This window comes from Moschus berezovskii, chromosome 4, assembly GCF_049115385.1.
Source record: "Moschus berezovskii isolate FMDL1 chromosome 4, NW_MosBer_1.0, whole genome shotgun sequence".
Taxonomy (NCBI): Eukaryota; Metazoa; Chordata; class Mammalia; order Artiodactyla; family Moschidae; genus Moschus; species Moschus berezovskii.
In genome coordinates, this window is record NC_142463.1 from 23,045,801 (window position 1) to 23,069,321 (window position 23,521).

The 23,521-nt window shown below is 53.3% G+C and overlaps 1 protein-coding gene across 1 annotated transcript; it reads left to right on the forward strand.

Moving 5' to 3' along the window:
- Window positions 1-1,675: 1,675 nt before the first annotated feature.
- On the forward strand, window positions 1,676-23,027 carry SLC5A9 (solute carrier family 5 member 9). Its single transcript, XM_055403517.2, has 14 exons — window positions 1,676-1,831; window positions 4,220-4,291; window positions 7,058-7,162; window positions 7,457-7,621; window positions 8,775-8,880; window positions 9,676-9,756; window positions 10,071-10,276; window positions 10,460-10,595; window positions 11,067-11,174; window positions 14,616-14,766; window positions 16,285-16,453; window positions 18,649-18,864; window positions 21,684-21,843; window positions 22,395-23,027. The coding sequence occupies exons 1-14, from the start codon at window positions 1,691-1,693 to the stop codon at window positions 22,601-22,603; spliced, it is 2,025 nt and encodes a 674-aa protein (XP_055259492.2). The 5' UTR covers window positions 1,676-1,690; the 3' UTR covers window positions 22,604-23,027.
- The last annotated feature ends 494 nt before the right edge of the window (window positions 23,028-23,521 follow it).

Genomic DNA, 23,521 nt, shown 5'->3' on the forward strand with positions numbered 1-23,521 from the left:
TTAACACCCAACCATGTGGCCAGCCTCGGAGCCTCTACACAGCTCACCCCCAGACAACATGGGGCTCAGAGAGCTCTGCTTCATCTTTAAATATAAGCAGGGAGGGCCCTTCTTCTGTAAAGACCTGGAGTTACATCTCTACCTTTCTGGCATCAGACAGTAATGGGTGCCGGACTCCTGAGCCGCCCCCACAGCTGAGTCTGCTCCAGCCTCTCTCCCAGTGTAGTCCCCTGTCCCTGAGCTCTGCATGACCTATGCCTGATGTTCTGAGCCGGGGGTCCAAGGAGCTGGGATGGGGGGTGTCCCAGGAGCTATGTTTCACTTCCCTTACTCCAAAAGGGGAGGGAAGAGGGCCTGGCCCTCTACATCCAGGCCTGGAATCCTCGTAGGGTGCTGGGTTGGGTGTGGATGGCAGTGAATAGGGCCCCCTGCTCCCCTGGCCTGGACCCCTAGCCCCTGAGTGTGCAACCAAATGCAGAGCAGATGCTCCCAAGACTGGAATGTCCCAAATTCAGCAACTTTCAAGGGGCAGTACGGGCATACCTGTGAGCCTGGTGCCTGGGCCCCTTGGGGGTTCATGTTTGTTTCTTGGTGTGGCCTCCACCCCGCCCAAGACCAGGCAATCACTCAGGGTTTGCAGAGGCTCTCAGGAGTGCATCCCAAACTCAGCAGCAATGTGAAGCCTCACTGAGAAGGACACCAGGCTCAGAGTCACTGAGCAACCTGCCTGCGGTCAGCCTGCTGTTGGAGACGTGCAGTGGGAACTTAAACGCAGGCTGCGCAGGTCTCAGGCCTGGTCTGAACCCCCGTCTCCTGACTCCATGTCTCGGGGCATCTGCATCTCTCCCTGGACCCGGAGGGGGGGTGCCCTCTGTCCTTTCCGGGAGCATTCCTTTGTCACAGCACAGGGCAGAAGTGTAGACGCAGCAGGTGTGAATCCTAGCCTTGCTCTGCAGCTTGGAGGAAACCATGTCTCTGCCCAGGCCTGTTTCCTACATCCTGAAAAAAGGAAAATGACACCTGAGTGTGTTGGAGGTAGACCCTTTGCAAAGGTCACAGTGGACCCCCCTTCTCCCTGCGTCTCTTCCACTGGGCATAAGGAATGTGCTTGGATCTGACTATTGGTGTTGCTGCTGCTGTCACTTCAGTTGTGTCCGACTCTTTGTGACCCCATGGACTGCAGCCTACCAGGCTCCTCCGTCCATGGGATTCTCCAGGCAAGAGTACTGGAGTGGGGTGCCACTGCCTTCTCCGGGATCCGACCATGAAGATACCCCAACTCCAGGCCCAGCTTCACCTTTACTTCCGGGGTCCCTTTCCCTTCCTGGGCCTCAGTTTCCTCTCCACACAAGCAGGACCTTGAGCATCTTGATTCTGAAGTCTTCCCCCACCCCCTGCCCAGTCCAGGTTGCCAGGACCCTGCTCTTTTCCTCCCACTCCTGCTCCTCCCAGGGGTGGGAGTGTGCGTGTGCATGTGTGTGTGTGTGTTTGGAGGGAAAGGGAGAGGCCTGGGGCTGGCAGTTAGGGGAAAGGGGTGGGAGTATCCGGACTTTATGTGCCAGTGGGGTTCAGGGATGGCTCAGCAGCCAATGGTGCTCGGGCCTGTTTAATCATTACAGGAAAGGAATGAAGCCAGGAGCACCTCAAAGTCCAGTCTGGTTGTGACTGACGAGCAGATGAGCTGGCAGCAATGGGGCCTGGAGCTTCGGGAAATGGGGTCAGCACTGAGATAGTTCCACGCTCGGCGCTGGGTCCAGGGGTCAGCCTGCATGCCTACGACATCGCCGTCCTGGTCGTCTACTTTGTCTTCGTCATTGGAGTAGGGGTCTGGGTGAGTAGCCTGGAGGTTGGCAGGGGAGGCAGAGACAGGCTCTCATCTGTGGCCGGTCGTAGAGCTGGGGGCAGGGTGGGCAGAAGGCACGCATGTCTGGGAAGCGCAGGGACCACTGTAGAAGGACTTTAAGGGGGATCATCCTCTCAACCCCTCCATTTAGAGATGGGCAGCTGAGGCCAGAGAGGGCTGTGACTGGTCTGAGCTCACGAGCGAGCCCGAGGCAGGCCAGGCCTGAGCCCTGATCTCTGCACTCCCTGCCTCTCTGCATCTGATGCCTTTGATCCCGTGCAGCCTTGGACCCCTGAGGCCCATTCCTGCCCTCTTCCTTATGCCAGGATCCCCAACTCTGCAGTGCTTGACTCCTGACCCTGCCACACCCTCCACTGGATAGCATCTTGGCATGGAGCTGTGCTTTCTAAAGGAGCTGGGGCAAGTGTGCTCATGGGAAGGGAGCCAGGTGGCTCCCAATCGGTACCGGAGCCTCAGTGCCATGAATGGGGGCCAGGCTTGGAGGCCAGGGAACCCTGAGTTCAGATGCCAACTCCAGCAGTTAGGGCAGCATGACCCTGGGGATATACTACAGAGCTTTAGTTTTCTCACCCAGACAATGAGAATAAAAAGGACTACTTGGTTTAGGAACAGGACACATTTATGGATCTGGTACAGTGCCCAACACAGCCTGCAGCAAAAAGTGACCCCTATTGTCTCCGCAGCAGTTGAGGGAAATGCTAGCACCTATAGACTCCACTGTGAGGCAGAGAGGGATCTGAGTCCCATCTGGTCACTTAAGAGGCTGTGGCAAGGCCAAGAACCCTCTCTGGGCCTCAGTCTCCTCATCTGTAAAGTGGGACAAGCAGTCCCTGCTTCCCAAGGTGTGTGAGGAAGAACGGGCAAACAGGCTCGCTGGCGCCTAGGAGACCACGGTTGTGAGAAGCACCAGCTGCTTTCCTTCATGACTTTGGACAAATTGCTTCCCATTTGGGGACCCCAGTTTCCTCATCTGTAATGTAAATTCTTCCTGTTCATTTATCCTTCCCGAGGACCAGGGGTGACACAGAAAGTCCTAGCAAAGGCTTGGCAAGCTTTGGTCCCTGCACAGCAGTCCTGCCCTACTGAGTAATATATGCCTTTCTCTCAGGGGAAGAGATGCTTCTTTCAATTTCCCTTCTTTCTTCCAGTCCTTCAGGCATTTCTGATGTCTGTAGACCCAACCAGACATTTACTGTCTTCACCATCTTAATTTGTTTAGTCACTAAGTCATGTCTGACTCTGTGATCCCATGGACTTCAGTACGCCAGGCTTCCCTGTCCTTAACTATCTCCCGGAGTTTGCTCAAACTCATGTCTGTTGAGTCAGTGATGCTATCTAATCATCTCATCCTCTGCCATCCCCTTCTCTTCCTGCCTTCAATCCTTCGCAGCATCAGGGTCTTTTCTAATGAGTCGGCTCTTCCTATCAGTATTGGAGTTTCAGCATCTGTCCTTCCAATGAATATTGAGGGTTGATTTCCTTTAGGATTGGCTGGTTTGATCTCCTTGTAGTCCAAAGGACTCTCAAGAGTCTTCTCCAGCACCACAGTTCCAAAGTATCAATTCTTTGGCACTTAGCCTTCTTTATAGTCCAACTCTCACATCTTAAAAATGGCTTTAAACGTATCACCCCTCCCTCTACCCTGTCTCACTTTCTGCATTCCGAGAGAAAGTTCTTGCATTCTTCACTCCCTCTCAGTCCTCACAGTAATCCTTCAAACAGGCATCCACTGCCCCCCTCCCTGTGCAGGACAGGGTTTGCTCCAGGGTCCTGGGTGGGCCTCAGTGATGTGATCTGACTTGAGGCAGGGGCAGGAGAACCGCCCCCCCCTCCAATTCCTGCCCCTGGCAGAGCCCGCCTCTGTCTGGGGACCAAATGCTTTGTGTCCTCCCAGCCCCCAGGATGGGAGTCTGGCTGGGTGGAGGTAGCAGGGTGGTCTCCCCACTGTGGTAGCCTGAGGATGAGATCCCAACTCACTTCCTGAAGCAATATTTGGATGTGGTGGAGGGCAGGAGAGGGCACAAGAGGACATGCCAATAATCTGGGCACATGCACAGTGCCATGCATTCAGTAGGGCATTTCACACATCCCGCCCCCGCTCCAACCCAGCACCCCTCCCCCATTAGCTCCTTTGTTCTTCACACCAGTCCTGGTGGGCAAGGGGATGAGCAGGGGGGGCCCAGAGAGAGCAGCTGACCTCACCAAAGCCCCGTAGCTTAAAGATGGTGAAACCTCCAGCCTCGGTTCCCACCCCATGTCTCCACAGTGCCAGCCACCAAAGGGCAGGGAATCTGGGGCAGAGGGCAGAGCCTGGGGAGACTCGGGATTTCCTCACTCTTGCTGTTTCCTTTCCAGTCATCCATTCGTGCGAGTCGAGGGACCATCGGCGGCTACTTCCTGGCGGGGAGGTCCATGAGCTGGTGGCCAGTGAGTTCACCTTCCTCCTTCCCCTTCCCCCGCTTCCAGTCCCACCTCATCTTCTCCAACTTGGACCAAGGCTACAGCCTCCGAGGGGTTTCCTGGCTCTGGACTCCTTCCCTCAGGTCCAGAGACACCTGGCAACCTGAGAGATGTTGCAAACAAACAGCTGGGACCCGCGTCCACTGGGCGCCTCCTAAGAGTGGGTTCTGGGCAGGACGCTGGGCCTACAGAGCCCACCCAGAGTGTCCCCATTCTAGAGGGGCTCAGAGCTGAACCAGGAAGACAGACTCGTAAAAAACCTGATGGTTGCTCAGCTGGAAGGGAGCATGGGGCCTGTGAGCTCATGGAGGAGGCCTCTATCCTCCGGACAGTGGAAGTGGGCTTAGGAAAGATTTTCTTGGGAAAGTGACACATAAATACTGCAGTTCAGGGAAGGAAATCCTAGAGGTAAAATTCCACCATCCTGAGGCCTTTGTAAAGCCCAGGCCTTCCCATCAGGCCTTCCCACTTGCTCCTCTTGGTCCTCCAGGCTAGCTTCCTATTCCTGAAACAAGGAGGGAGGTGAGCCCTGTCTCAAAACTAATAGTGGAAAAGTCTGCCCGGAGGGGGCCACTGAAGCTGGGCACATGCCCAGGCATGCCTGACGCATGGCACGTGTGTGTGTGGTGAGTCCACACCCCTGTCTTGATTCTCACCAGCCTCCCCACCCAAAGAGTGGTCTCACCAAAGAGCAGAGGAACCCAGGAGGCATACAGGGCTCTCTGGAAGGTTCGGTGTCTGAGACAAGGAGAGGTGCAGGCAGGAGTTTGACAGAATCCCCAGGGCTGTGGGGGCTGTGGGCCTGGCAGCTCACAGGGACAGGGGCAGGGTCACAGGTGCCGCCAGCACCCCCTCGCCAGAATAATGAGAACCCCTTGGAGGCCGTTCTGCTCAGTTTGTGCCCCCACCCCCAGCCCTAAATTGCAGCCCTGGGAGTGAGTCTGTGAGAAGGACGGAAGAGGACCGGCACGTCTCCTCTGGTCCATCCAGGAGGGTGAGCAGGGGCTGGCCTGGACGTTCAGTCCTGCAGAGAACAGAGCTCTGGGGTGTGAGGAAAGTCAAGGCTTTGGAGCAGGACGGGGTTCCCCAGAGATGGAGGTGGAGCCAGGCCTGGGACTGTGCACCCCGTGGGAAAGAGGGTGTGGGCGCCCTCCTTGGGGGGCAGGGCTGGAGCTGAGCCAGCTGCACTGACAGCGGCTTCAGTCTGAGTCTGGGGCGGAACCAGCCACGGATGAGGAGACTCTCGGCCCCTCTGCCCCACTGGAGTCTGTGATGATTGTCCAACAACTTGCCTGCTTCCCTACTCAGCCAGTCCCGAGAAGTGCCTGGTTCCCCTCCCTGTGTCCTGAGAGCAGTGTGGCTGGGAGCTAAGAGCAAAAGGAGCAGCAGCAGCCTGTCTCAGAGGGGCCATGCGGGTTCCCTGATGACCTGGTGGGTGTCTCCTTGAGTGATGAGTTAGGAGCCGTGGGCAAGGTGGAGGTGAAGGCACCTCGCTGCCCCAAGAGCAGCCTGGGGAGCCTCTTCCTCCAAAGTGGAAGGCCCAGTGATCTGTGCCCTGGCCGGAAGTCCAGCCCAGCTGCAGCATCCCAGGACCACCAGACAGAGGGAGGGAGTATGCGCGGGCAGCAGGGTGGCTCAGAGTCCTCAGCTAGGTCAGACGGGTCATTATCTCTGTGCCTTTGCATGGCTGCTTCTTCTCTGAATGTCTCAGTACTTTCCCTTCTCACTGTCTGCTGCCCGGCGCCACAATTTTATTAAGGTGACACAGGGTCCAAGACTGGCTCTTCCCCTTCAGCCCGCAGCCCCTCCTCTTACCAATAATGATCCTGTCTAATAATAGAAGATAACACTAACAAATGCTTACTAACTGCCTAGCACCCATCAAGCAGTGGTTACTGGAGCAGATGGCCAGGGTCGAAATCCTCATTCTATCACTGATTGGTTCTGGAACTTGAGCAAGTTACTTACCTGAGCCTCAGTCTCCCTGAGAACAATGGGGATGATAATAGAATCTTCCTCCTGGGGTTGTCATGAGGAGTCAGTGAGTTGCTAAATTTAGAATAGAACTTGGCACTTGGTAATGCTGCTTGTGTATGGACCGCTATGACTGTCATCATTATCTATCTAACAGCATTGCCTCGGGGTAGTTGGCTGCCTCCAGGAGAAAAATTAACTCAGAGGCTGGCCCACCCTGTGCTTAGCCCCCGTGGCTCCTCCCCTGGAGTCTGCAGGAAAGAGGTGGCAGAGGGCCTCCCCCATCCCTCTCATGGGGACTCTTCTCCCTTTTAGCCTTCTTTCCAGAGGCCCTTAGACCCATGGCCCCAGAGCAGAGCTTCATGCTCCTTAATGGATCTTGCTTTCCATGTCTTTTCTTCTTTCCCACTTTGCCTCTCAAATCCCTGGGTGTCCTGGAGGCAGTGACTTCATTTCTCCCAACATAACTCCTTCCTCTGTAAAGTGGAAAGATTAGTACCCATCCCTCCAAATGCTTTTGGAGATTAAGTGTATTAGTGCATATAAAGTGCCCAAATACAGTAAGTGCCTAATATGTGTCTGTTCTGTTCAGCCTCCTCATTGCTCCCCAATTTCCTCTCCTCCCTCTGATCTCACAATTATGAGTTCAGGTTCTGCTCTCTCTGCCTCCATCCCAGATCCTGAAGATCATAATCTTGATTCCAAATTGATTCAGATGAAAACTGACCCCTGACCCTTGACCCCACTTGTGTTTTGCAGATTGGAGCATCTCTGATGTCCAGCAATGTGGGCAGCGGCTTGTTCATCGGCCTGGCTGGGACAGGGGCTGCTGGAGGTCTTGCTGTGGGTGGCTTTGAGTGGAATGTAAGGAAGCTGGCCTGGAAGATTCTCAGGGATAAAGGGGGTCTTAACCCACTCTACCCTACCCTGGCCCTGACCTTAGTGCTAAGAGAAACCACAAAGGTGCTTGGGGAGGCTGCATGGTAAATGGGGAACCCATTTTATAGATAAGGAAACCAAGACCTCATCAGAGGTCACACAGGACTGAAATCAGGCCTCCGGGCCCTTACTTCCCCGCCCAGGGCTCTCCTCTGCATGGACCACCCCTCCTCCATCTGCATTTAGAACGTGGATCCCTTTTTGTCCCCATTCTCCCAGGCAACCTGGCTGCTTCTGGCCCTTGGTTGGATCTTCGTCCCTGTGTACATTGCAGCCGGTGTGGTCACAATGCCGCAGTACCTGAAGAAACGATTCGGGGGCCAGAGGATCCAGGTGTACATGTCTGTCCTTTCTCTCATCCTCTACATCTTCACCAAGATTTCAGTGAGTACCTGTTCCCATGTGGCCGTATCATGTTTCTCTGAAAATGCTTAGTAGAGGGCACAGCACGTTGTTGTTATATGTATGTACGGATGGATGGATTGACGGATGGATGGATGGATGGATAAATGAATAGATGGATGGATGGACGGCTAGATGGATAGAGGAAGGATAATAGAAATGGAGGATGAATTCACACCCCTTCATCACATGCTTCCGGCCTGCACCCACCAACAGCAGGTTAATTAGAGATGGACGATAAATGTTTGTTGAGTGAATAACAGTCCCTCTATCCAAAGAACTCAATTTCAAGTTCATTCACTCGTTTATCTTCCCATTAAATTAGTCTTCATTCAGCACCGAGAACGTTACCGTTAAAAATGTAACTCCTCCTCTACTGATGCAAACTCGGAAGACAAACTCAGGTCAGACGGTTTGTGAAGGTCCGCACAGAGCACTGGCTCTGGGGCTGGAACTGATGCTCGGGTCCCGTGGTCCAGTCCAGTCCTCCTGAGGCTCCGTCATGTTGCAGCCCCTGTCACAGATCACACAACGCTCAGGGAAAGGGACCAGCCAGCATGCCTGGGGTCCAGGGCTGGAAAAACTATAGCCTCTTTTCCACCAAAGCTTGTAAGCAACCCTAAATCAGTTCAGGCCAAGGCTGTGACCCCAAGCCCTCCAATAAAGCCCAGCACGTGGGTGTCCAGGCTCTGTGTCATCTGCATTGGGGCTCCTGCTCTGTCAGGTCACCTGGGGCCCCCATCAGGTCCGAGTGGGCTGGTGCTCTTTCAGGGAGCAGTTGGAGACCCGCTGAGTTCCCACCCTCTCCCCCAGTGGCCTTTTCCTCCTGACCCCACTCCTGCCTCGCTTCCTCAGTGTGCTCCTCCACCCTTTCACTGCCAGCACACGACCCTGGGAGTGCAGCTGATCACAGGGCTCTCAGCCTCAGAACTGTGTGCGCCTCTGCTCTGCAGTCCCCACGGCTCCTCAGTGCCCACAGGCCAAGCCCATCCTCCCAAGCACGGCACTTAAGGCTCATCCTCCTTGTGCTCTGAGGGCCGACAGCACCTGGCATCACTGAGCAAGAAGTGACATTCCCCAGGGGCCACACAGAGGGCCTCGGGTGACCTGGACTCCTGGGTCCTTGTCCCTGCAGACTGACATCTTCTCTGGAGCCCTGTTCATCCAGATGGCCTTGGGCTGGAACCTTTACCTCTCCACGGTGACCCTGCTGGTGGTGACGGCCGTCTACACCATCACAGGTAGGGCCAAGGGGAGGTCACACCTGGTGCAGGTGCTGGGAACAGAGACAGGAAGAGGTGGCATGGGAAGCTCCGGATAGCGGGGGCCCAGAGGTCCAGGGAGGGACAGAGTGAAAACTGGCCGGACGAGTGAGAAAGACAAGCAGAAGGGGGAAAGAGAAAAGCAGGCAAAGGTGCAGAATCAGAGGGAAAGACACAGAGTCAGAGGAAAGGGGAGTCAGAGAGGGAAGAAACAGGAGGAAGCAGGGCCCGCCCGAGAGAGCCAGGCAAGGAGAGACACTCGGAGACACAGAGAAAGGACGGCAGGGAATTGGGTGATGAATGGGGGACTGTCACCCAGGCCATAGTCACCACAGGCTGCTCCAGGCATGAGCCACAAGCCTGCCTTCTCCTGTCTCCTCCAGAATCCCTCACACAGGTCTGAATGCCCAAGACATGGGCTCAGGCAGACTTACTGCTGGCTAAGGCGTGGGGGAGTTTAAAAGGGTGCTGGGGTGGGGAGAAAGGAAGGGAGGCCTCCTGGGGGAGCTAATAGCGCAGCCAAGGACAGGACTTGGTACATCACAAAAGCACAGCTGTAGGACAGAAAGAGCAGGACCTGAGGGCCTGTGACGATGACCAGCCTCACCTGCCGGGCAGACTGGAGGAACGCGAGGGGCGGGGAAGGCAGAGGCCAGAGTCCACTGGCTGAGGCTCCATGTGTTCCCTGGTCTCCCCAGTGTGGCCGAGCACAGGGCGGGCACCCCGAGAGGAAGGCCCTTCTGGTGCTGACGAGCCCTCTCCTTGGGTCCCCAGGGGGCCTCACAGCCGTGATCTACACAGACACTCTGCAGACCGTGATCATGGTCGGGGGAGCCCTGGTCCTCATGTTTCTGGGTAAGGAAGAGGCCTGATTACATCCCTGCCCTCTCTAAACTCCTCTCTGATCTGGCTCTGGATGTCACCTCCACAGTGACACAGAGAGCACAGAGTCGTTCCGCTCTCCAGGCAGGGCTCCCAAAGAACAGGATTCTCTCTACACCAAACCAGGGCTCTTGAGCCTGAAGCCCCAGTTCCCTCTATCATCCCCAAGTCCCATATGAGTTCCAAGCTCAGGGATCCCACACAGGACTGGGATCTGGGGGTGGGGGTAGGTAAGAAGCCCAGTGGGGCCCCAGGGCTGTTTCATTCACTGTGGTCTCTCCCTGCAGGCTTTCAGGAGGTGGGCTGGTACCCAGGCCTGGAGGAGCGGTACAGGCAGGCCATCCCGAATGTCACAGTCCCCGGCACCGCCTGCCACCTCCCCCGGGCCGACGCCTTCCGTATGCTCCGGGACCCAGTGCGCGGGGACCTGCCCTGGCCAGGCCTCCTCTTCGGGCTCACCGTGCTGGCCATCTGGTGCTGGTGCACTGACCAGGTGACGCCCTCACCAAGCTGGCCAGCTCGCCACGACCGGGAGGGCTCCAGTGGGCAGACCGCGGGTGCCAATGCACAGAGCGCTGGGACTGTGTCAGGGGGAATGGGTGTGGGGTACAGTCAGCAACCCCGCCAGGGCTCACCAGGGCTGAGCGGTGGCATGTCTGCCCTGCTGCCTTTTCAGGTCATTGTGCAGAGGTCTCTCTCCGCCAAGAGTCTGTCCCATGCCAAGGGGGGCTCCGTGCTGGGGGGCTACCTGAAGATCCTGCCCATGTTCTTCATCGTCATGCCTGGCATGATCAGCCGGGCCCTGTACCCAGGTAAGAGCCAGTCCCCCTCCGGGCAATATTGGGCCAGAGCAGGGACCACACACACTGTTTCTATGAAGAACACACAGTAAATATGTTAGGCTTTGTGGGTCTGACGTACAGTATGTATTTCAGTAGAAGAAACTTGTGTCTGAATGTCATTTTAAAGTCCAGCTTTCTCTTTATAAGGGAAGACAAACTGAGGCACTCATGGTGCCCTGTAACGATATTTACTATTTGTTAAAATAAAAGGCCTAAAATCTAAAGGAGTCTATCAGGCTTTGTGGGGTGGTATGTGGTTGAGAAATTTACCAGATACCAATAGACCACAAGACCCAATATCAGCCTATCCTTGGACCCTCTAGATGCTGGTCCCTGCCAGAGTCACCCGTGAACATTTTTTCTATAGGGTCAGAAAGCACATATTGAGCCAACCCTAGAAGGCATGGAATAATTGGGGTCTAACTACCATCACTTCTGCAGATGAGGTGGGCTGCGTGGACCCTGACATCTGCCAAGCAATCTGCGGGGCCCGTGTGGGATGTTCCAACATTGCCTACCCCAAGCTGGTCATGGCTCTCATGCCCGTGGGTAAGTCCGTCTCCCTCACAGCATGCTTCACACCAGCTTTCCAGCATCATCCAGTCCCCACTATCCAGGATAGATTGATTGCCTTAAGGATGGAAATGGATGGGAAGAGAAAATGAAAACATTTACCTCCATACCCCCACTTCCTAATACACACACACACATTTTCACAGGCATCTGTAGGGCACTACTCTGTGTCCTGGCTCTGGAGAGGCAGGGATATAAGGCAGGACTCTGTGCAGTCTCCAGGGTAGAAGGCACAATACAATGTGACCAGTATGAGGACATGGTGGAGATGAGGGACCCATATGAACGCACCTGACCCACTTTGGGGAATCTGAAGGAAGGTTTTCCAGAGGAAAGGAAATAGAGCTTAGTCCCAGGGGACATCTTAGGCAGACAAAGAGGGAGGGGTGTGGGAAATGTCATTCTGGGGAGGAGGGTTGCTTGTGCAAAGGCCCAGGGTTAAGAGAGAGCGTGAAGTCTGAACTGAAAATTGCCATTGTGGACTCAGATGCAGCAGGAATGAAGATTACCTTTGCGGGGAGGACATGGTGGTCATGCCCCACTGCGTAGCATGGGCTTTACTCTGAGGGCAGTGGAGGGTCATGGGGTTTCAGGCCAGTATGCATGATTAGGGGCTTCCCTAGTAGCTCAGACAGTAAAGCATCTGCCTGCAATGCAGGAGACCCGGGTTCGATCCCTGGGTTGAGAAGATCCCCTGGAGAAGGAAATGGCAACCCACTCCAGTATTCTTGCCTAGAGAATTCCATGGACAGAGGAGCCTCGTGGGCTATATAGTCCATAGGGTCACAGAGAGTTGGACACGACTGAGTGACTAACACACACACACACGCATGATCAGATGTGTGCTTTAGAAGGATCACTCTACATGGAGGGTTCAGCTTAGGGGAAGGCAAGGAGATGATTACTGAGGGATTTCCAGTGGTACAGGTTGTGACGGTGGCTTGACTAGGGTCAGTGGCTTTAGGGATAGGCAGGAAGGGTTTAGATGATATTTGTGAGACAGAATTGGCAACACTCGATGACTGATCGCATTTGAGGGTCAAGAAAGACAGAGAGATCCAAGAGGGCTCGCAGGTCTTGAGTTTATAGTAATATTGAGACTGGGGACACAGAAAAAAAGGCAGGTTTATGGAGGAGAGTTGAGGTATTCCCTCCCTCCAGTAGAAACAGTGGAGGTGAAATGAATCAAAGATAGAGTGGAAGTGGGGTGGAGGCCCAGCTATGATGGAGCGGACGCAGAGGGACTGGCTGAGAGAGGTGGGAAGAAGGTAGAGGAAGAGGTCTGGGATAACTTGGAGGTGTCCGGTTAGGGACCAGAATTTATCATTAACCAACAGAAGGAGCAGGGGCCCCAGAAGAGATGCTGTCCTAGATCCGGGACACCTTGAGCCTTCTTGGGAGGCATATAGGGGGTGGTTAAATATTTGGGCTGAGGGGAAGGAGGACCAAGCTGGATCTGGCCAGAGAGTCATGTTTCTAGACGCTTCCTCATCAGAGTCATACAGACCAGATATCAGCAGGCCCCACCCTCCCTTGTTACAGGAGTAAAACAGGCCCAGAAAGGATCAGGACTGGTCCAAAGATCACACAGCTAGTCACTTGCAGAATCAGGAAACAAACCCATGGCTTCTGACTGGGAAACAGTAAGGAGGTTTCTCAAAACACTAAAAGCAGAACTACCATAAGACCCCGCGATTCCACTCCTGGGTGTATACTCCAAAAAACCCCAAAATACTAATTCTGAAAGATACATGCACTCCATTATTCATAGTTCAGCTCAGTTCAGTCGCTCAGTCGTGTCCGACTCTCCGCGACCCCATGAATCACAGCACGCCAGGCCTCCCTGTCCATCACCAACTCCCGGAGTTCACTCAGACTCATGTCCATTGAGTCGGTGATACCATCCAGCCATCTCATCCTCTGTCGTCCCCTTCTCCTCCTGCCCCCAATCCCTCCCAGCATCAGATTCTTTTCCAGTGAGTCAGCTCTTCCCATGAGGTGGCCAAAGTATTGGAGTTTCAGCTTTAGCATCAGTCCCTCCAGTGAACACCCAGGATTGATCTCCTGTAGAATGGACTGGTTGGATTTCCTTGCAGTCCAAGGGACTCTCAAGAGTCTTCTCCAGCACCACAGTTCAAAAGCATCAATTCTTCAGCACTCAGCTTTCTTCACAGTCTAACTCTCACATCCATACATGACCACTGACTAGATGGACCTTTGTTGGCAAAGTAATGTCTCTGCTTTTTAATATGCTATCTAGGTTGGTCATAACTTTCCTTCCAAGGAGTAAGCGTCATTTTAATTTCATGGCTGCAATCAGCATCTGTAGTGATTTTGGAGCCCAAAAAAATTAAGTCTGACACTATTTCCACTGTTTCCCCATCTATTTCCCATGAATGAACTATGAACTATTTTACTATGAACATATTTACTATGAACTATTGTTCATAGTAGCACTAGTTATAATTGCCAAGATAAGGAAGTAAACTAAATGTCCATCAACAGATGAATGGATAAAGATGGTATGCACACACACAGAGACACACACAAATGGAATACTACTCAGCCATAAGAAAGAACAAAGTTTTGCTATTTATAGCACCATGGATGAACTCAGAGGGCATTATACTAGGTGAAATAAGTCAGAGAAAGAAAGACAAATATGGTATATTTTCACTCGTATGTGGACTCTAAAAAAACAAACTAGTGAATATAACAGAAAAGAAGCAGATTCATAGATACAGATAAGCAACTAGTGGTTCCTGGGAACGGGGGACCCTGGGGTTGGGAAGTGAAAGATGAAAATTACTGGGTATAAGATAGGCTCAAAGGTGCATTGTACAACACAGGGACTATGACCAATAATTTTTTTTAGTAACTGTAAATGGGACCTAACTTTAAAGTTTGCATTATAAATTAAAATAAATAAAACTAAAAATTAAAAAAGCTCAGAGCTTTCTGCTGCCCAGGCTGGGGCTTTAGCCTGGCATCATAGTGTCCATGATAAAAGTACAAAACACTGGAAAAAAAACTCAATAATTAATAATCACCCTTCTCCCAACCAGGGCCCACTAACCAAGTGTCCACAGGTTTAAAACCCAGGTTGAGATGGCCAAGCTGAAGAGAAGCTTAAAGGTCACCTGGTCCCACATCCTTTAATGGGCAGATGAGGAAGCAGGCTCAGGGAGGGCAGACAGCTCGGCCACGGCCACGGAGGAAGGAGAGGCAGAGGGTGGCTGGGACCAGCCTTAGTTCTGTGAGTTTCCTGGGTTCCTGGATGGGCACCTCATACAACACCTCCACCGCCTCTTGCCCTCCTCTGAGCTCCTGACTCTGCTGGATGCTAGTAGCCTCTATAGCTCCTGGCAGATCAGCTTTCACGGGCCAGCTGTCCACAGACACCTCGTCTCTCCCCAGGTCTGCGGGGCCTGATGATCGCGGTGATCATGGCCGCCCTCATGAGCTCACTCACCTCCATCTTCAACAGCAGCAGCACCCTGTTCGCCATTGATGTGTGGCAGCGCTTCCGCAGGAACGCAACAGAACAGGAGCTGATGGTGGTGGGCAGGTGCGCAGGCCCATCCTTCCTGGGTCCTCTCCCTGTCGGCAGACATCTTTCCCCCTCTGCTCCCTGCCCTGCGTTACCCCAAGGAGATGCGCCTGGGTCCAGATCCTGCCCCGGCAGTCAGAGCACCGGGGTCCTAGGGCCACCTTTCTCTCTGACTTCAGGTTAGTTCTTCCCCAACTCTGGACCATTCACCTTCCTCCAGATAAGGAGAAAAAAGTCTCTTCCCTGCCTGCCTGTTCAACTTTATCTTGGAACTGATCAAGAGGGTAAATGAGAGAAGCTGACAAAGCATTTAATCAATGAAAGATGAACTGTATTGATGGGAAGGAGTTAGCAAGCAGCTCATCCCCAGTGTCTTCCAGACCAGCTCTGGCTGCCCCAGGAAACCAGAGAGACTCCTCATTCACTCCATCAGACTCAGCAGAAAAAAAACAGCAGGCATCCTGCATCATACTTTTGTGCTGGGGATGCAGAGGTGATTTATATGGTCCTGCCCTGAGGGTGCACACAGTTTAAGAGAAAGGCAAAAACACAGGTAATGCAGTCAGGGACATGGGTGGATGGAGATGTTCATAGAAAGTTTGTCTCCAAAGGATGCACAGGTTGAACACTCAGCTGAAAATTTTGAACCTTATCTCATAGGTATTCATTTTATGCTTTTCAAGACATAACTTGGTGGCTATTTTTACTTTTTCTCCCTAGGTTGGGGATTTATAGTTTACATAAAGAGGACCTTTCCGAAATCTTTGCTTCATAATTTAAGGTTCTATAACTCAAGTTTCTGAATGTTCTCCCTTTTGGTAGATGGTACTTGAGTTTAGATAACATACTCTTGTCCACCTCCTTACCTTTGCCCTCACTCTTTCTTCCATCACGATGCCTTCTGCCCACGGCTGCCTAAGGGACCCCTAATGCCCACCCATCTGTGCACCCCCAGCTCGGCGCCCAGGGACTGGCCATTGAAGGATCTGAGTGCAGGACAGACTGTACAGATGGCTGGAGGGTGAGAGGGGAGTGAGTGGCAGGGAGGCCATTGGGTAGCTGCTGCTCTCCTGGGGCCAGAAAGAGAGAGAATGGGAGGGGAAGGCGAGGAGAGGCCAGAATCCTCTCATCTCTGCCCACCTGACAAGTTTTACAGCAATCGGTGGGGATTGGGCGCCATCTCCTGGCAACATTCACTATTGCACCCAACACACCCAAGAACGGTTTTTCAACCAGAGGCCGTTTACTGAGGTGTATGGTAAAGGGGAAAGGTATGGATTTCTTCCTGAAAGTAGGTGGTCCACACACCCACTTCAAGGGATCTAATTTTTAAATTCTAGAGTTTACTTGGATTCTATAATTCTAATGTTCTGGGATTTTCCAGAAGTTTCTGTAATCTGTGCGTCTGTGATCCTGGCCTTCTATCAGTCTGATTCAGCGACCACGCGTTCCTCTCCTTTCTCCCTTCCGGGTTCCCACTCACCCCCTGCTGTGCTGCCCTGAGCACTCCTCACAGCGCCCTGTGCTGTCCTGCAGGGTGTTTGTGGTGGTCCTGGTCGTCATCAGCATCCTCTGGATCCCCATCATCCAAAGCTCCAGTAGTGGGCAGCTCTTCGACTACATCCAGTCCGTCACCAGCTACCTGGCCCCGCCCATCACTGCGCTCTTCCTGCTGGCCATCTTCTGCAAGAGGACCACAGAGCCTGTGAGTGCAGCACACACCCGTCCTCCCAGAGCATCAGAGGGCCAGGAGAGCTGCTCAGTGCATAACCTGACTGCCCTCTCCAGGCTCCCCATCCACATCAACAGGTCGAGATTTATTCATTCACTCCGCAAACACCAATCCCATTATGGAGGCTCTGGGGATGCAACGGTTTACAAAGTTCACGTCTGCCACCACCGGGCCAGAGGGAGGAGAGGTGATTCAACACGTGATAATAGCAAACTAGGATGGCTTCCCAGGCGCTGCGAGCAGTAAGGAATCCGCCTGCCAATGCAGGAGATGAAAGAGACGCAGATTCAGTCCCTGGGTCAGGAAGATTCTCTGAAGTAGGAAATGGCAACCTGCCCCAGTATTCTTGCCTGGAAAATCCCGTGAACAGAGGAGCCTGGCAGGCGTCAGTCCATGAGGCCACAAAGAGTCAGACACAACTGAGCAGTAAAGACATATACACAAATAGGATGGCTGCTATGGGAGCAAAAAGCAGGAGTCCTAACCTATGGGATGCCTGGGAGGGAGTCACAAAGTGACATCTGAGTTGAGATCTGAAGGATTAGTGGGAGAGGAAAGAGTGTTCCAGACAGAAGGGTCAGTGTGTGTAAAAGCCCATGGGGACAGGAATATCTCTAACACTGTAAGGTTCTACATGTCAGCAAATTAACAGCAAAGAGGATGATGAAACAAAGTGTGAGCTTACAGGGGTGCACATGTGCCATTCATGAAGCTGCACTGAAATCTAACAGATCCTGGGAGGTACCAGGAGGGTAACCTCAGTCACTCGCTGGGATAGCCTGGAAAAGAGAGACCCAAACCCATTTTCTGTACCTTGGGGGAGGTAAGGAATGTTGTGGACATGACTGCACAGGGACCACTTGAGAGCCCAGGGTCACCATGAAGGAGACCACAGAGGCCCCTCCCTCAGCGGGGTAGCTAAGCCAGGCCTCTGCTGGGTCTACTGTTTGCAGAGCTCAAGGCCCCCTGCTGATAAGCACCATGCACGCTGGGACTCAGTTGAGTTCTGGAGGTTTCTATTCATCACAGAATTTTTGAAACTGGGCCAGCATCTCATATTTTGAAAATAAAAGCCTCCTAACCCTTACACTTGGGAAACAGGTGTAGGTTAGGGTCCAACAGTGCTACAGAGAAGAAACGAAATGGAGCTTTTCTTTAAAAAAGGAAGTGCTCTAATTCTGATTTAGTATGACAGGAATTTGGGGAGGAAGATCCTGGTTTTCCCCACTGATTACAAAGATTCCATTCTAGTTGAACATTAAATCTATCCTTCAGTTCAGTTCAGTTCAGTCGCTCAGTTGTGTCTGACTCTTTGCAACCCCATGAATCACAGCACACCAGGCCTCCCTGTCCATCACCAACTCCCGGAGTTCACTCAAACTCATGTCCATCGAGTCGGTGATGCCATCCAGCCATCTTATTCTCTGTCGTCCCCTTCTCCTCCTGCCCCCAATCCCTCCCAGCATCAGACTCTTTTCCAATGAGTCAACTCTTGGCATGAGGTGGCCAAAGTATTGGAGTTTCAGCTTTAGCATCAGTCCTTCCAATGAACACCCAGGATTGATCTCCTTTAGAATGGACTGGTTGGATCTCCTTGCAGCCCAAGGGACTCTCAAGAGTCTTCTCCAGCACCACAGTTCAAAAGCATCAATTCTTCAGAGATTAGTACCTAGTAATTTGGCCACCTCATGTGACGAGTTGATTCACTGGAAAAGAGTCTGATGCTGGGAGGGATTGGGGGTGGGAGGAGACAGGGACGACAGAGAATGAGATGGCTGGATGGCATCACCGACTCGATGGACATGAGTTTGAGTGAACTCCGGGAGTTGGTGATGGACAGGGAGGCCTGGCATGCTGTGATTCATGGGGTCGCAATGGACACGACTGAGCGACTGAACTGAACTGAACTGAATTTGCTTATCGCTGCTTGTGAGTGAAGTCGAGTCACTGCTTTGGTCATTGTTCCACCGTGGAGCCTGGTCTGTCTGGTTCTGGAGCCCATGTTCTTTCCAGTACATCACTCTGCCTGCCTTTAGGATAAGACAGCACCTCAGCATTCATGGGGAACTCACTCAGGCAGGCTTGCAACACACTGTGACAACCTGTGGCTTTTAGCTTCCGAGGATCTCCCACCTGGATCCCACGCCTGGTGTGCCCTCTTTCTGCAGGGAGCCTTCTGGGGCCTCCTGTTTGGCCTGGCAGTGGGGCTTCTACGCATGATCCTGGAGTTCTGCTACCCAGCCCCAGCCTGCGGGGAGGAGGACCGCAGGCCGGCCGTGCTCAAGGACTTCCACTACCTCTACTTCGCACTCCTCCTCTGTGGGCTCACAGCCATCGTCATTGTCACTGTCAGCCTCTGCACAGCTCCCATCCCTGAGGAAAAGGCAAGTGGAGTGCTTGGAGTGGGGCCCCCGTGCTCCCCTTTCCCACTGCCTGGAATTCCACCATTGACCTTCACTCTACTGGGCTGTGGTCACGGATGTCTTGGGGATGGTGAGCTCCTTGTGCTGTTAATTCCCAAGTGAAAAGTAATTCATTCAATTGGAAAATTACTCAGTGGGCAACTACTCTGGGCCCGGCCCTATCTTGGGCTTACAAAGATGAACAGTCCCTGCCAGCCATGGTCCATGGGAAGTGGGGGGTGGGGGGGGGAGGAGGAAAGGAAGACCTCCATACCACCAACAGTTATTCTACTAAGAGAAAGCACAGAGGAGCCAAGCTCAAAGGGAGCAGTTGAGAGAAAGAGAGGTAGGCACCCGAGGGGGAGGGGAAGGGTGGTCTGACAAGGTCACTTTGAGTTGGACCTTGAAGAAGCCGGCCTATGAAAAAAGAAACAATCTAGCAGAGTAAGAGCTCAGCTTGAAACCCTCACAGCTCCCATGCTGATGGATTTACCAGTCCTCACACATGGATGCTCTGTCTTTTGAAACTTTTTCTTTAGAGCAAAAGGGTATTAGTTCACTCAGGCTGCCATAACAAAGTACAACAAACTGAGTGGCTTCAATGATAGAAATTATTTTCCCGCAGGTCTGCAGGCCAGAAGTCAAGGTGTCAGCAGGGTTATTTCCTCCAAGGCCTCTCTCCTTGGCTCATAGATGGCCATCTCCCCTCTGTCTTCATGTGGGCTTTTCCCTATGTCTGCCTGCATCCTAATCTCCTTTCTAAGGACACCAGTCACAGTGGATTGGAGTTCACTCATCAGCCCGCATTTAACCTTAATCACTTCTTTAAAGAGGGGCTTCCCAGGTGGTGCTAGTGGTAAAGAACACACCTGCCAGTGCAAGAGACCTAAGGGATGTGGGTTCAATCCCTGGGTCGGAAAACCCCCCAGAAGGAGGGCATGACAACCCACTCCAGTATTCCTGCCTGGAGAATCTCATGGACAGAGAAGCCTGATGGACTACAGTCCATGGGGTCACAAAGGGTCAGACACAATTGAAAAGACTTGGCACATACCTCTTTAAAGAACCTCTCTCCAAATACAGTTACACTGTGAAGTAGGGGGTGATTAAGACTTCAGCATATGAATTTTGGGGGAACAGTATTCTGCCTGTAACTGAGCCCATGCCAAAAGTTGGTCCCTGAAACACAGGGTAGAAATAACTAATAACATTCCTTACCTTTAGAGTTGGCAAAACAATTTATACCTTTGGTGTAATGAAATCCTACAAACAAGCGGCATCTTCACAGATGAGCCAGGAGGTTGGCTTCCCCAGGGGACTCGCCCCAGAATTGATCTCTGCCCACTTCCTGATCCTGCAGCTTCCCCACTATCTGCTGTCTCATTCCGCACCGAAATCCTTCCCAGTGAAAAATCTCCTCCCTGGCTCCTGGTCTCCTCCAGATACAGTTGTCTCCCTCTCTGAGCCTCAGCAGCAAACTTTGTGAAGAATCGTCTCCACCCCCGGCCTCCGCTTCCCTCTCATTTACTTTCCATCCCACTGCCGTCTGCCTGGTGTTCCACTGCCCTCTGGCGTTGCTTACGCCAAGATGCCCAACGACCTTGTAACTAAAAATCAACGGCCACGTTCCCATCCTCACCGTAAGTGGATTCTGAGAAGAACCAGACGTCACTGCCCACATGCTGCATCCTGGAGACATCTCTTCTGCTCACTGTGTTTTTTTCCTGCCAGCTGACTGCCCTTCTGTCATCGTCATGGGGTTTTCTTCCTGCTCCTTAAATATCGGTGTTCCTTGTGTGACCTCTTATTTCCTCTGGCCCCCGGCCTGCTTACTCAGTCATCATAGCCTGCAGAGCTCACTCTTTAACCTCCACACTGCCCCCTCATGTGACCTCTGGCTGCTCCTTTTTTCTTGTTTCACTTGCACAGCAGGTTCTAGGCTGGATCCCATCAGTTCACTCCAGGAGACCTTTCCAAAGCCTAGAACTCAACCTCTTTCCTCTACCTCTGTCTTCCATGACTCTCCACTGACGGCCGGTTTCATTTAGGGTCAGCTCCTCCACCTGACCGCACAAGCCACTATGTGGGGCATGAAGGAAAGTTACATGGCTCAAAATAGCATGGACTTAAAACTCCCCTCTGGGTCCTCCCACCATTCTATGAAAAACAAAGAACTCTCTCACCTGAAGGAAAAAAAAAAAAGGACATGAAGTTTGATTACGCCCAGCTCCCAGCTGGTCCAGCCTCTGGCCAATCTCCAGAGTTCCTTGCCCTGGCCGTTTAAGAGATACGACTCCGAACAACTTTGGAGAAGAACAGGCCCCTTTAAGATAGTAGATGTCCACATATATGCCTATATATACTCACACTTTCCTTGGGTTAGTGCCACAGCTCACTAATCTGACTGCTGTCCCTTCTCGCCTCATTAGAGGTGATCTGTTCATGTAAAGTGCCAGTCTATTTCTGAACCTCGCCTTCTTTAACTCCCTTACCCTACAGGGCGCCTGTCTGCCTGTCCACAGTCTTGCTTCTCCCTGTCTGTGAGCTCTGGGAGGTCAGGGGCCCAGCCTGATCTGCTGAGATTTTGGCCCCTGGCAGGAGGACTGCGTGAGCAGGTACAAAGAGTTCAGGTTTTCAAAGGACGGGTGAGTCGGGGCTCAGAGCCCAGCCTCCTCCAGCCGCAAGCTCCTTCCTTGTTCTCCACGAGGCTCTGCCGGCCTCCCAGGAACGGGGTCCTCTCTTCTTACAGCCCCACTGCCCTCCAAAGGCACCTGAGATGAGACTGTTTGCTTTCCCTCCAGCTGGCTCGCCTGACCTGGTGGACGCGGCACTGCCCCTCCTCTGAGCTGGAGAAGGAGCCCCCTGAGAGCACAGCAGGGACAGCGGAGGTGGCCTCTGGGGAGGGCCCCACAGGGGCCGGAGGAGCAGAGGACCCCAGCCAGGGCCGGGAGCAGCCTGGAGGTAGGCTGAGGACATACGGGGACGGAGGGGAGCGATGGAGGCAGACACTGGATCATGGGTTCCCGAAGACCCCATTTGGGGGTTCACTGGGGACGTGGTCTCTAAGGGAATCCTCAAAATATCACCCTTCCTCTTCCCAGATGACTGCTGATATTAAATGAGTAAGGCAGATGGGAGCCAAAATATTGCCCTCATTGCTGAGAAAGTTCAGGTGTAGGGCAGTGTGCTTCCTAATGCTGAGCCACTTGGTCATCGGGCGCTCTGAACTGGGATGAGCTGCATTACTCTCACCCCCAACACCCCCGCCCCCGGAGATGCATCTGCTATACAACAGTTTGGGGGTTCAGTGTGACCCTAGCTCAGCACCCCGCCTGCGGCTTGCATCAGGGCTAAGCTGACGGCTCTGCCTGCCTCTGCCCCTCCTGTGAGCCTCGCTCCTTCCCTGGGTTTCTCACCATCTCTCTCCCGGCCCTGCTCTCTCATCATCCCCTTTCTCCTACCTGTGCTCTGCTGCTCCTCTGCCTCCCTCCCCTCTGACTCCTGGCCCTCAGCCCCACGCAGGTCCTGGGGACGGTGGCTCTGGCGCTGGCTCTGTGGGCTCTCGGGGGCCCCGGAGCAAGTGCTGAGCCCCGCTGAGAAGGCCGCCCTGGAGCAGAAACTGACCAGCATCGCGGAGGAGCCGCTCTGGAGGAGCGTCTGCAACATTAACGCCGTGCTCCTGCTGGCCGTCAACGTCTTCCTCTGGGGCTACTTCGCCTGACTCCGCAGGCCTGGTTTCAGCCCAGGCAGGTTCGACACCGCCAGGCCTGGCCGGCTGCAGACAGCTTTCCTCCGGCCTCGCTGTCCACATGGAACCCTCAGAGGCTGAGACTGCAGGAGACCCTGATGAGTACCCTGTCCAGGCTGCACACTGAGGATCGGAGGCAGGAGGCCCAGAGAGGGCGCTTGGTCTGCTCAGGACACACAGCAGGATTTGCACTGGGTCTCAGGCTCCAGCTCTCTCCACTACAGAACATTTCACTCCTGCCTCAGAAACAGTTTTCCCTCCTCTGTGAGTCTGTTCAGGAGCTTTTACTCTACATGTGTCATGAGGTCAAAAAAGTGATAAAGAGAAAGAGTGGCATGGAAGTTGCAAAAATCCTCCGGTGTTTTTGCTCACCCTTGAGATGGCTGGATGGCATCACCGACTTGATGGATGTGAGTTTGAGTGAACTCCGGGAGTTGGTGATGGACAGGGAGTCCTGGAGTGCTGTGATTCATGGGGTAGCGAAGAGTCCAACATGACTGAGCGACTGAACTGACTGACTGACTAACCCTTTCCTTGTCCACCTTCTCCCCCCTTTACTCTCTGGCTCCCAATCCCTGCTCATTGATTTCCAGCCGGAACCTCCCCAGGCGGGGCTGATACTCTCATTGGCAGCTCTGCAGTGGTGGCTGTCAGACTGGAAGGAGTGAGGGACCAGGTGGAGGGTAAGCAAGGTGGCAGCTGGCATTAGGGCAGGGAACTCTTCTTGGTACACTCAGATCTCCTGGCTTCCTACTCTCACATCCAAACATGCACCAAGTCTCCAGCCCTTGAGGGACTTGGAGGCCAGCTGGAGAGACAAGGCTTGTTGGAGACGAGAGATGAAGACTGGCTGCTTGGTGTTATGAGTAAGCCTGGCAGAGGGGCAGCAAA